This window comes from Hyperolius riggenbachi, chromosome 11 (assembly GCF_040937935.1).
Source record: "Hyperolius riggenbachi isolate aHypRig1 chromosome 11, aHypRig1.pri, whole genome shotgun sequence".
NCBI lineage: Eukaryota > Metazoa > Chordata > Amphibia > Anura > Hyperoliidae > Hyperolius > Hyperolius riggenbachi.
This window is the reverse complement of record NC_090656.1, coordinates 144,195,870-144,209,362: the sequence shown is the minus strand read 5'-3', so window position 1 is coordinate 144,209,362 and position 13,493 is coordinate 144,195,870. Positions and strand designations below refer to the sequence as shown.

The 13,493-nt window shown below is 48.0% G+C and overlaps 1 protein-coding gene across 1 annotated transcript; it reads right to left on the bottom strand.

Annotated features, from left to right (window-relative positions):
• Positions 1-373: 373 nt before the first annotated feature.
• On the bottom strand, positions 374-2,525 carry LOC137537888 (posterior protein-like). Its single transcript, XM_068259832.1, has 2 exons — positions 1,997-2,525; positions 374-1,395 (listed from the first exon to the last, which is right to left on the bottom strand). The coding sequence occupies exons 1-2, from the start codon at positions 2,523-2,525 to the stop codon at positions 452-454; spliced, it is 1,473 nt and encodes a 490-aa protein (XP_068115933.1). The 3' UTR covers positions 374-451.
• Between the last annotated feature and the right edge of the window lie 10,968 nt (positions 2,526-13,493).

Sequence of the window (13,493 nt, the reverse complement as noted above, 5' to 3'; positions counted from 1 at the left end):
CTCTGTGATCCATAGTGTCACTGGGTTTCACTGATGCCAACCCATAATTGTCAGTGATCATGCAAACATTCCCTTTGTACCTGGAACCTCTCCACAACATCCAATTACAAAGATCGACCACCAAACCATGTGCTCTCATTACATCAGATCCAATGATGGTGCCCTCATGTGTAGGAGATAGGTACATACTGTGTTGTATGTCCATGTTTCCTATGTTTATGGGCACTGGCATTGATTGCAATGCAGGAACTACCTGACCTCCAAAACCTCTTAAAAAAATTGACTTGCCATTAGGGTCAGCTGTCAATGTCACATTTGTCAAACTGACAGCTGCTCCTGTATCCAAAAGTATATCAGCGCGATGGCCCCCTACCGCTCCCTGGATATGTGGTCTGTTGCCCTTGTCCCTTTCAAGTTGACATACTGGGGACAAGGGTGGGGCCTGTAATCCCTATGGTTTCACATAAGGATTGGATGGGGGTGGGGTCTTGTATTCCTCTGGAATTTGGGCGATCTTACTTTTAACCCTCTCTAGCTCTTTTAGGAGTGGACCATATAGGGTAACATCCGGATCTTGGACTTTTTCCCTCTGCACCCTGTCTGGTCCAGGACTCTTCTGATCTTTCCTGTCAGAACAACTTCTGTTACCCCCTACTCTCCTGTTCATTTTACAGTCTCTCATGAAATGTCCCATATGCCCACATTTATAACATTTGCCAGTGGATCTGACTCTTCCTTCACTCTTAGCTACCTCTGCAATTTTCCTTTGCATTTTACTGTCCTGATTTGTCTCCTGAATCCAGTCCTTTATTATGTTCAGAAATGTCTGGTATGAATTAGCATTTCTGAGTGCAATCTTTGTGTGATAATCCACAAAGGTACACTTGTTAGCCATCGAGTAGAGAAAACTACCGTCGTCAGGAGACATATCTGGGCAATTAAATGTGGATTTGTACAGTGACAAGTACTCACTGCAAAATAAAACAGGGTCTTCACCTTTTTTAAATCTGGAATTTTCTAGCGCATTGGTTCCTCTAGCATCTCTCCCTCCCATCACTCTCTGTAACTCTCCCATTCTGTCTGCTGCATTTCCCCAATTGGAATTAAGTTCTGCCAACAGACCAGTATGAGTCCCCACAGGAGGCAGTAATTTCTCACACAGCTGTGAAGGGAGCCATGCACGCAGTAGCGCACAGGCGTCTCTGTTTCCCAAATTATACTGAGTGACTACAGCTTCCAGCTTATTGGAGAGGCTGACAGGTGAGGCTGAAGTGTCAAACTTCCCCAATATCTGGCACAGGTTTGTGCGATCCTGTATAGAGAGTGTTGTGGAGTGCACATTATGATTTGCATGACCTTGCCCTTGAGCATTTCTGTGTTGGTGATCAATCCTGTCTGGGATAGGAGTAAGGGCCTGTACACACTGCTGCGCTTGCGTTGCGTTTTTAAAAACGCATGCGTTTTTAAAAACGCAAGGTCTTTTGAAAAAGAATGAAAATCGTGATGACTTGTACACACTGGTGCGATGCGTTTTTAGAAAAACGCAATCGCAGTGCCTGCTGCGCTTTTTTAAGCGCAGCGCATGAAAAACGCATTAAAAACGCATGTGCTTGCGTTTTTGCCTGCGTTTTTCAGAAGTCAGTATCCCAGAAGACTCTGCAATCTCCTGATTCCTGTTGAAATGTAAACTAGAAAAAAAACAAAGGATTCTTTAGCCAATCAGCAATTACAAGAAAAACGCAAACGCACAAAAAACGCAGGCAAAAGCGCATGCGTTTTTAAAACTACAGGCACTTTAAAAACGCATGCGTTTGCGATTTTGCTTGCGTTTTTCAGTGTGTACAGGCCCTTAAGAGTGGGGAATTTTGATTCAATGAAAGCTCAGGAGGAGATTGAGATTCATCTGCAGTACAAATCGGATGCTCCTCTCTGCCTCTTTGCTCCTTTCCCAGGGATTTGTAATCTGAGCTGTTACCATGGTTGCATGCATTGTTACCTTGTGCTTTTAACAACTGTAAACATTGTTCTTTTTGAGCCAGCTGCTCTGTAAGCATTTGAATAACACAATCTTTTTGTGACTCTTTTGCTTCCAAAGATGCAATATGTAATTCTCTGAGTCTACATCTAGATTCACAGTCCTCTAAACACTCTTGTAAATCACAATTCTCTTCACCAAGTTTGTCCACTTCCTCTTTCAATTCCTCACATTCACAAGCATCATTCTTAATATCCATGGCCAAACAACCTTGCGTAATGTTATCAAGCTCCTTTCTTAGCTGAGCTTTTTCAGTATAAAATTGCAATTCTTTCTGTAAAGCGATCTCTTTCATCTTAATTAACATATCAATGAGATTGGCCATTCTCTGTTTTCTATTTTTTTTAGAAGACACTTTAGTTTGCAATTTTTCATTCTGCATGTCACACTGCTTTTCTAAATCACCAAACTGATGAGTCAAAGCCTCATCCATACACAAATGATAAGAAGCAGAGGAATATTTCTTAAGAAAATCTGTTACAACTTCCATGTTTACAATTTCCAAGTAACTGAGATAAAACTTCAACAAAACAGTATTTCACTATTGTCTCACTAACCCAATTTGAGACCACTTAACACCACAATGACAAGTTTCAATGACAACTTACACAATTTCTGATACAAATTATACAAGTTTCAACAACACAATACACTAGTTGCAATACAAACTACACCAGTTTCACTACAACTTCTATCTGTGTCAATGACAATTTACACGTGTACTTCTATCATATAGCTATTTCAATTCAGACATACAAGTCTGTTCCGCAGGTATCGTGCATCCAATTACAAAAATCGGTTCAATGCTCTACCTACTCCTAACTGACCGTCCCCCACATACACAGACCAATTTCTTACTGATCTCAGATCCAGGCCAGAGAGGTTTCCTATTGGGCAGAAGGCTAATTCCCCTTCACATGAACACTAGAAAACTATCTAATTCACTGTCCCTCAAAAACGTCTAGTTTTATTCCTATAGATCCTATGGGTACTTCAGTTAGCACAGGGTGATCAATCCTGTCTCTGCCGGCAACCACTGAATAGCTAATACAGGCTTACTAACACAATTAAGAACTAACAAATAACAACAAAAAAAACAGCAATACAGCACTATATATGCATATTAGTCATAGATAAGAAAGTGCTCATACTTCACCAGCTTTGCGCGTCCGCTCAGCGATGGAATACTTCACAGCACTTCAGGTAATGATTCAGGCGTCTCTCTGTCTTCACGACCAGCGCGAAACTCAAGCGATGCCCTTGGACCTGGATTCTTTGAGGAGTCCTGGCGTCTGTAGTAACCGTCAGGTGGATTTCATCAATCGTCTAGGAAACCTGGATTGCAGCGACTGGATGTTCCGTCTTCTGTAGCAGTTACGATATTGTGGAGTTCTATGTGGATTTGACTATTCCACACGCTATCTGGGGTGCCAAATGATATATCTGCTACTTCGTTTCCTAGTTCTACTTTTGTAAATAACAGTCTTTTGTTGCGGTGATGCTATTTATTGTTTTCCAAATTAAAGAAAGTATAACAAAGTAGAATATAAGTTACAAGTTAAAGTTGCTCCTCTAGTCCTATCTACTCTGACTAATTGCGTATCAATGCAGGCACTAGATCTTAAGCAAGATGGTCACTTCTTACATCAAAATGGAGGCTTGGTGGAGTCTGATGTCTCTCTATGCTCCTGCTGGTGGAAGCTTCTTCTGGGATGTTATAGTCATTCTCTCTTATGGCTTAAATAGCCAAGAACTCCATTCATCACACACACACACACACACACCCCCACACGACCACCCCCAGCTCAGGTATCATTCCGCCCCCCTGTCCTTGCCAGTTATGTCTTCGTTGGACCTCCAGGTGGCGCTGTAACCTCACTCATGAGGTCCTGTGATGTTGGTGTCACTCACACAGGTGTTTGATGTTGAAAGGTGACCATGCCCTCATTGTCTCAGGCATAAAGAAACTGTTGGGGTATTGTCCATCCGCTAACAAGACTGCTTCCCATGAGAACTTCCATTGTCCCCTCGGTTTCTATGGCTTTATCATCCAAGGGTCCCATTCTTTGAGATAGGATAATGCCAGTTTCGCTGGCCATTTAATCACTAGACCAGTTCTGATGGTTTCTGTTCCCAGGGTAATAATAGCAGTGACCTGAACGTCTCTTTGATCTGGTTTCTGTAACACAGCAAGCATTTTGAGATGGTTTCACCATGTGTCCTATGCCAATGCTCTGGATAGAAATCATACCCAACAGACGGCGAGGAGAGCGCCAGCGCATACCACTAAGACTGCATCTGAAATGACAACCAGCTCATGTGTGCAGCACCTCTAATAGGCTTTCTGCACACTTTGCATTCAATTCAGATGCAAATCATATGCAAAACTGCTACTACTTATCATGCAAACAGGAAACTCAGGAGGAGGGGCTGGGAGCAGAAAGTGTCTAGTACATTATACTTTGCATGCAAACCATATTGGAAGCTAAAGTTCCTCCTAGTGTAATAAATGTTAGCACTTGTTTTGGATGCAGGGCATGCATTTTTCAGTCTAATAGAGGTGGTGTATTCCTATGCGATTAACCATTCAATTGCAGGATGTGTTTAGGGATGCGCAGCCTTCCAGCCACTTTTTCTTAGTGATTGCCTTATTGCTTTATTCATGAAAAAAATCGAGTCGAATTCGTGAGTCCGTTAAAAATCCGGAAATCAATCACACAGTTTCCGGATTTTTTTTCAATCATGGCCGGACACTAGAGCTGTTGCGAACCTCCGATTTTCGGTTCGCGAACTTCCGCGAAGGTTCAGTTCGCGGAAAAGTTTGCGAACCGCAAAAGACTTCAATGGGGAGGCGAACTTTGAAAAATAGAAAAAATTATGCTGGCCACAAAAGTGATGGAAAAGATGTTTCAAGGGGTCTAACACCTGGAGGGGGGGGGGGGGGGGGCATGGCAGAGTGGGATACATGCCAAAAGTCCCGGGGAAAAATCTGGATGTGACGCAAAGCAGCGTTTTAAGGGCAGAAATCACATTGAATGCTAAATTGCAGGCCTAACGTGCTTTAAAACATCTTGCATGTGTATACATCAATCAGGGAGTGTAATTAGAGTACTCCTTCACACTGACACACCAAACTCACTGTGTAACGCACCGCAAACAGTTTTTTGTGTAGTGACGGCCATGCTGGACTACTGCGCAACATGGCGAGATTGCTCTTCCTCACTCAGTGATGTCAGGTAATGTGTGACTTCCTTCTTAACTTTCCATGGCATTGTTAAAAAGCTTACGTTTTGTTTTCAAATTACATTTTCTACTTGCTGTGTACTTGTTCAGTACCGCTACAATGAGAATCCTGTGGAGGCGGGCAAGTCTGCCATTGTGACCCCGGGTAATGGCCGGGGAATGAGGGGTTTGAATCCGGTGTGGAGCCTGAGCAACGGCTACCACTACACATACAAGGAGGGCAGCGGGCAGGCATGCAGACCCGCCCACCCCGAGGTAGTGACCAAAAATAACAATACAGGAGGCGGACTTTCGAGGCCCTGCTGTGTATTTGAAATGAATGTACTTTAAATCCTTGAACGAGAACCAGTTATGGTGGGCAAAGATGACACCACATTCCTTTCACGAGAATCATATGGAGGCGGGCAAGTCTGCCATTTGTGACCCTGGGTAATGGCCGGGGAATGAGGGTTGGAATCCGGTGTGGAGCCTGAGAAACGGCTACCACTACACATCCAAGGAGGGCAGCAGGCAGGCATGCACGCCCGCCCCGAGGTAGTGACCAAAAATAACAATACAGGAGGTGGACTTTCGAGGCCCTGCTGTGTATTTGAAATGAATTAACTTTAAATCCTTTAACGGGAATCCGTTATGGAGGGCAAGTCTGCCATTGTCACCGCGTGGAATGACTGTTGGATTCCGGCCCGAAGTGGGAGCCTGCTGAGACCCATGCTGTAGCTGCCCTGACCGTGCTTTGCAGACCAGGCATCTGTGGTCAGATGGACCCTTGAGCCAGCGGAAGACAAACCAAGTCGAAAGCATTTGCCGAGAATGTTTTACGGAGGGCACGTTTTTTTGCCCTTTTTTTAAATTGTTTGAAAATGATAGATGGTTGTATTTTTAAATTGTTTGAAAGTTTAGATGGTTGTATTTTTAAATTGTTTGCAAGTTTAGATGGTTGTATTTTTAAATTGTTTAAAAGTGTATCCATGCAAGTGCAAGTTATGCACTGACTGCCAGGTATAATGTGCAGTCACAGATGCAGTGAAAGGTATGCAGTGACTGCAAACAGCCGTTTGTGTAGTGACGGCCGTGCTGGACTGGTGTGCACCATGACGAGAGTGCAGGTGATGGTGGCTTTTCAGCCCATATGCTCGCCCGGCTGATGTAGCTGAATGACAGAACAGTGACTGTCCAGCTGATCAAATTTGGTCTGACCACAATGAAGCAACGACCTTATTATCTTTTGTGTGCCACCCCCACCCGAGACGCTCAAATAGCTGGCGGTCATTGCTTCATTGTGATGCGCAAGCCCCTTCACCGCGGCAAGGTAATGATCACTAAGGGGGATGGGCACATGTAAACGCACCAGAAAAATTAGTGTAGCGGCCGCTGCTAGCAGCGGCCTTAAAAATTCAGGAATCCGCCTAGAGTCCTGGACCCTGTTGGTGGTGGCGGAGAAGGCAGTCAAGCGGCCTGCAGGCAGAGATGCTGTGTGTGGGGACTGACTTAGTCTTCAGTCGTGCAGTAGCCCTCCGTGATCCATTCCTCATTCATTTTGATAAAGGTCAGGTACTGAACACTGTCGTGACTTAGGCGACTTCTCTTCTCAGTAACTATGCCTCCAGCTGCACTGAAGGTCCTTTCTGACAGGACGCTTGCGGCAGGGCAAGAGAGAAGTTGTATGGCAAATTGGGACAGCTCTGGCCACAGGTCAAGCCTGCGCAACCAGTAGTCCAAGGGTTCATCGTCGCTTTTCGCAGAGTCACACATCCACACTCAAGGCCAGGTAGTCGGCTACCTGCCGGTCCAGGCGCTGGTGGAGGGTGGATCCGGAAGGACTATGGCGAGGAGTTGGACTAAAGAACGTCCGCATGTCCGACATCACCCTGAGATCGCTGGAGCGTCCTGTTCTTGCCTGCGTGGACTTGGGAGGAGGAGGGTTACTGCCAGTGGTAGCTTGATTGCGTTGTGCAGCCACATCACCCATAAATGAATTGTAAAGCATCATCGACAGCTTGTTCTGAAAGTGCTGCATTCTTTCCGGCTTTTGTTGAGTTGGTAACAGGTCGGCCACTTTGTGCCTGTACCGAGGGTCTAGTAGCGTGGCCACCCAGTACAGGTCATTCGTCTTGAGTTTTTTGATACCGGGATCCCTCAACAGGCTGGACAACATGAAAGAGGACATCTGCACAAAGCTGGATGCAGATGTACTCTCCATCTCCTCTTGCTCTTCCTCAGTGACGGGACGCAACTCCTCTTCCTCCCCCCAGCCACGAACAATACCACGGGAACGTGGAGCAGCAGAAGCCCCCTGTGATGGCTGCCGGGGTTGTTCTTCTTCCGCCGCCTCTTCCTCCTCCACAGAAACACCTTCCTCATCATCACCATCATCAGAGTCTGACTCCTCTCCTTCCCCACACGACTCCTCTTCTTCCTCCTCCTCCCCCCTCTGTGCTGCCGCCGGTGTTGTGGAAACATCGGGTTCGTGTGCAAATGGCTCCCACGACTCCTGCTGCCCTAACTCTTCTTGTTCACGCTCCTCCACAGCTGTATCCACCACTCTGCGCACGGCACGCTCCAGGAAGTAGGCGTAGGGGATCAAGTCGCTGATGGTGCCCTCATCGCGACTCACCAGTTTGGTCACCTCCTCAAAGGGCTCCATGACCCTGCATGCATTTCGCATCAGTGTCCAGTTGTTGGGCCACAACATCCCCATCCTCCCAGATTGTGTCCTTGTACTGTAATGATACAGGTACTGGGTGACGGCTTTCTCCTGGTCTAGCAGGTGAGAGAACATCAGCAGGGTGGAATTCCAGCTAGTCGGGCTATCGCAAATCAGGCGTCTCACCGGCAAGTTGATTCTACGCTGAATCTCCGCAAAGCGTGCCATGGCCTTGTAAGAGCGCCTGAAATGCCCACACAACTTCCTGGCCTGCTTCAGGACGTCCTCTAAGCCTGGGTACTTGGACACAAATCTCTGCACGACCAGATTAAGCACATGTGCCATGCAGGGTATGTGTGTCAGCTTTCCCAAATTCAACGCAGCAATGAGATTGTTGCCGTTGTCACACACCACGTTGCCGATCTCAAGCTTGTGCAGGGTCAGCCATTGCTCCACCTGTTTGTTAAGAGCAGCCAGGAGAGCTGCTCCAGTGTGACTCTCCGCTTTCAGGCAAGACATGTCTAACACTGCATGACACCGTCGCACCTGGCATGCAGCATAGGCCCTGGGGTGCTGGGGCTGTGTAGCTGGAGAGGAGATGGCGGCACCAGCCAAGGAGGAGGAGGAGGAGGATGACGACAGCGAAGCGGTGATAGCAGGTGGAGAGGGGGTGGCTGGAGGCCTGCCTGCAAGCCGTGGAGGTGTGACAAGTCGGTCCTCTGCGCAGCCACGTACTCCCTGCTTGCTGCCATCGGTCACCAGGTTGACCCAATGGGCTGTGTATGTAATGTAGTGGCCCTGCCCGTGCTTGGCAGACCAGGCATCCGTGGTCAGGTGGACCCTTGACCCAACGCTGTGTGCCAGAGATGACACCACTTGCCTCTCAACTGCACGGTACAGTTTGGGTATGGCCTTTTGTGAAAAATAATTGCGGCCTGGTATCTTCCACTGTGGTGTACCAATGGCCACAAACTTACGGAAAGCCTCCGAATCCACCAGCTTGTATGGTAATAGCTGGCGAGCTAATAGTTCCGCCACGCCAGCTGTCAGGCGCCGGGCAAGAGGGTGACTGGCAGACATTTGCTTCTTCCGCTCAAATACTTCCTTCACGGACAGCTGGGTACTGCTGTGGGTAGAGGAGAAGGAACCGCTGAAGGGAAGAGGTGGTGTGGAGGAGGGTGGCTGTGAAGGTGCAAGGGAGAAAGTGGATGAAGACGATGCACCTGAAGGAGGAAGAGGAGAAGGAGGGTGGCTTGTCTTTTGAAGGGTGCTGCTTTTCCTCTAGTGTTCTTGCCATAGCTGTTTGTGCCTTTTCTCCAGGTGCCTTCGTAAGGCACTTGTCCCTACGTGAGAGTTGGCCTTTCCACGGCTCAATTTTTGCTGGCAGAGACAACAGATGGCTTTGCTCTGATCTGAGACACACACGTTAAAAAATTTCCAAACCGCTGAGCCCCCCTGGGGTAATGGCGCTACGGTGGCATCAGCAGCTGACGTTGAAGGGCATGTTGGCTGTCTGGCCATAGCTGACGATACATGGCGCCGGACACTGCCCCCAGCTGTTTCTGAGGACGAGCTCCCTCTGCTTCTATCATGGAGTTGTCTCCTCCTAGTCCTCTCTGACTCCTCCTCTGAACTGTCCCCCTGGTCATCTCCTCTACCGGGAACATATGTGGTATCCGTTTAATCGTCATCATAATCCTCCTGGCCAGCTGCACTTTCCTCAGACACCTCCTCAACTGCACCAACTTCAGGTGTTTCATCAGCCCCCTCCACACACGTTACGTCCATACTATCGCCACCTAACTCAGACGTAGGAGGTGGTGTACCTGCGCCTTCTTCTTGTTGTTGCAGTAGTGGCTGTGAATCAGTGATTTCACCACCACCACCACCACCACCACCAAATAACTCCTGCAAAGTGTCAAATGCAGCGGATGTGGTGCTTGTTGTAGCGCTGGTGGCTGCGGGAGATGAGGTGTTCTGTGTTAAATACTCAATCACCTCCTCACGATTTTGGGAAGTGATGGCACGTGCCTTCTTCTGAGCACTGTATTTTGGGGCAGGTCCGCACGAAATCACAGCAACACCACCTCGCACAGACCTGCCGGTGCCTGGTGGCCTTCCTCTGGGTCTGCCTCTACCTCTTCCTCTACCTGGTTTGTCCATTTTGTCCATCTCGGGGGGGTGCTAGGTATATGCAGTGAGCTGGGTTCACTGAACAGTAAAGGTACTAGGATGCAGTGAGGTGGGTTCAATCAACACAACAGGTAGTAGGATGCAGTGAGCTGGGTTCACTGAACAGTAAAGGTACTAGGATGCGGTGAGGTGGGTTCACTCAACACAACAGGTAGTAGGTATATGCAGTGAGCTGGGTTCACTCAACACTACAGGTAGTTATGTGCAGTGATGAGGTGGGTTAAGTAAACACAACAGGTAGTAGTAGGATGCAGTGAGCTGGGTTCACTCAACACAACAGGTAGTAGGTATATGCAGTGAGCTGGGTTCACTCAGCACTACAGGTAGTTATGTGCAGTGATGAGGTGGGTTAAGTAAACACAACAGGTATTAGGTGTATGCAGTGAGCTGGGTTCACTCAACACTACAGGTAGTTATGTGCAGTGATGAGATGGGTTAAGTAAACACAACAGGTAGTAGTAGGATGCAGTGAGCTGGGTTCACTCAACACAACAGGTTGTAGGTATATGCAGTGAGCTGGGTTCACTCAACACTACAGGTAGTTATGTGCAGTGATGAGGTGGGTTAAGTAAACACAACAGGTATTAGGTGTATGCAGTGAGCTGGGTTCACTCAACACTACAGGTAGTTATGTGCAGTGATGAGGTGGGGTAAGTAAACACAACAGGTAGTAGTAGGTTGCAGTGAGCTGGGTTCACTCAACACTACAGGTAGTTATGTGCAGTGATGAGTAGAGTTGGGCCGAACGGTTCGCCGGCGAACGTGGTTCGCGCGAACTTACGTGGTTCGCGTGCGGGTGCCGCATGCGAACGTTTTGCGGAAGTTCGGTTCGCCTCATAATGCACCTGAGGGTCAACTTTGACCCTCTACATCACAGTCAGCAGGCCCAGTGTAGCCAATTAGGCTACACTAGCCCCTGGAGCCCCACCCCCCCTTATATAAGGCAGGCAGCGGCGGCCATTACGGCCACTCGTGTGCCTGCATTAGAGAGAGTAGGGCGAGCTGCTGTCTGTCTCTAGGGAAAGATTAGTTAGGCTTAGCTTTTCCTGGCTGCATACCTGTTCTGTTCAGTGAGCCCTCAGCCCACTGCATACCTGTACTGTGATCCTGCCACTGCATACCTGTTCAGTGATCCTGCCACTGCATACCTGTTCAGTGATCCTGCCAGTGCATACCTGTTCAGTGATCCTGCCACTGCATACCTGTTCAGTGATCCTGCCAGTGCATACCTGTTCAGTGATCCTGCCACTGCATACCTGTTCAGTGATCCTGCCACTGTATACCTGTTCTGTGAACCCGCCACTGTATACCTGTTCTGTTCAGTGGACCCGCCACTGTATACCTGTTTAGTGAACACGCCACTGCATACCTGTTGTGTTCAGTGAACCTGCCACTGCATACCTGTTCTGTGAACCCGCCACTGTATACCTGTTCTGTTCAGTGGACCCGCCACTGTATACCTGTTCTGTGAACCCGCCACTGTATATCTGTTCTGTTCAGTGGACCCGCCACTGTATACCTGTTTAGTGAACACGCCACTGCATACCTGTTGTGTTCAGTGAACCTGCCACTGCATACCTGTTGTGTTCAGTGAACCTGCCACTGCATACCTGTTCTGTGAACCCGCCACTGTATACCTGTTCTGTTCAGTGAACCCGCCACTGTATACCTGTTCTGTTCAGTGAACAGTTTGGTGTGTCAGTGTGAAGCAGTACCTTAATTACACTACCTGATTGATGTATACACATGCAAGATGTTTTAAAGCACTTTAGGCCTGTCATTTAGCATTCAATGTGATTTCTGCCCTTAAAACGCTGCTTTGCGTCAAATCCAGATTTTTCCCGGGGACTTTTGGCATCTATCCCACTCCGCCATGCCCCCCTCCAGGTGTTAGACTCCTTGAAACATCTTTTCCATCACTTTTGTGGCCAGCATAATTTTTTTTTTTCAAAGTTCGCATCCCCATTGAAGTCTATTGCGGTTCGCGAACTTTAACGCGAACCGAACGTTCCGCGAAAGTTCGCGAACCCGGTTCGCGAACCTAAAATCGGAGGTTCGGCCCAACTCTAGTGATGAGGTGGGTTAAGTAAACACAACAGGTACTGGGGGTATATGCAGTACTGGGTAGTACAATTTGCAGCTCCCTGTCACACACACAGGCAGTCAGTCACTGAATGTGCTGGGCTGCTGGCAGTGGCACACACACACTATCAATTAGCAAGGCTGTGCATGCAACAAAAGTGTCAGTTTGACACACAGTAAAAAAAAAAAAAAAAAAAAAAAAAGTACAGGATGAGCTCTGACAAAAGCTAGGGTGCTATAAAGCAATAACAATCAGCCAAGGAGCAAACTAAGCAGCCAAGAACCTAACTAATCTGTCCCTAGAAGAACAAGTCTGCAGCAGCTGTCCCTTTCCTCTCTCTAGCAGGCACACGAGTGAGTGTAATGGCCGCTGGAGCCTGCCTTATATAAGGGGGGGGGGGGGGGGGGCTCCAGGGCTTACTGTAGCCTGAATGGCTACAATGTGCCTGCTGACTGTGATGCAGAGGGTCAAAGTTGACCCTCATAGTGCATTATGGGGCGAATCAAACTTCCGTAAAAGTTCGCCTGGCGCAGGCGAACGTGAACCACCAATGTTCGCCTGGAACCGTTCGCCGGCGAACCGTTTGCTACACCTCTACCGGACACTAGAGTCCGCAATTGGGGGGGGGGGGGGGGGGTTGGGGGAGGGGGTGTTATCCGAGCACCAATGCCCGCTACTAGAACATGTCAGGGAGCTTAAAATACACTTCACTAGATTCATATGGAATGCTGAAACTGTCTCTCATGGTTTTAAATACTGCTATTTAATATATGTTATTTTGCTACTGTTTTTAGCATTTTTATTCATTTTATTGCTCTTATGTAATTGTACAATTTTGTATCCAGAACCCCTCACCGCTGTTGAAGGGAGGAGTTGTGTCTATAAATGTAACTTCCTATGCCTGTAGCCCCACCCCCTGACGAGGCGAGAGACGAAACTTGAGTCGGGAGTGGAGGTTACGACTCATTATGTGCTGTTAAACAAGAAAATTCCTAGTAAGTGGATATCCGCGTGTGGCTCCTTTCCTCCGCAGTGTGCACAATTCTTTTCCCTTTACTCTCCTTACAGCCGCTGTACGGCGCTCGTCTGCATGGGCTGTGAGAGCCTGTTGGAACGCACAGGGAGCAGAAGCTGGAAGGAGCACACATCACGTGATTAGGAGACCGGTCCAGCGAGATCGTCTACTCCAGCAGAACAGAGCAGCACCGCTGTTTGTTCTGCAGCCTGCTGCATTGGATGTCGGGATTACAGCAAGCACTTTGGCCGTCTGTGGAGTACATTGTACATCCTCTTTG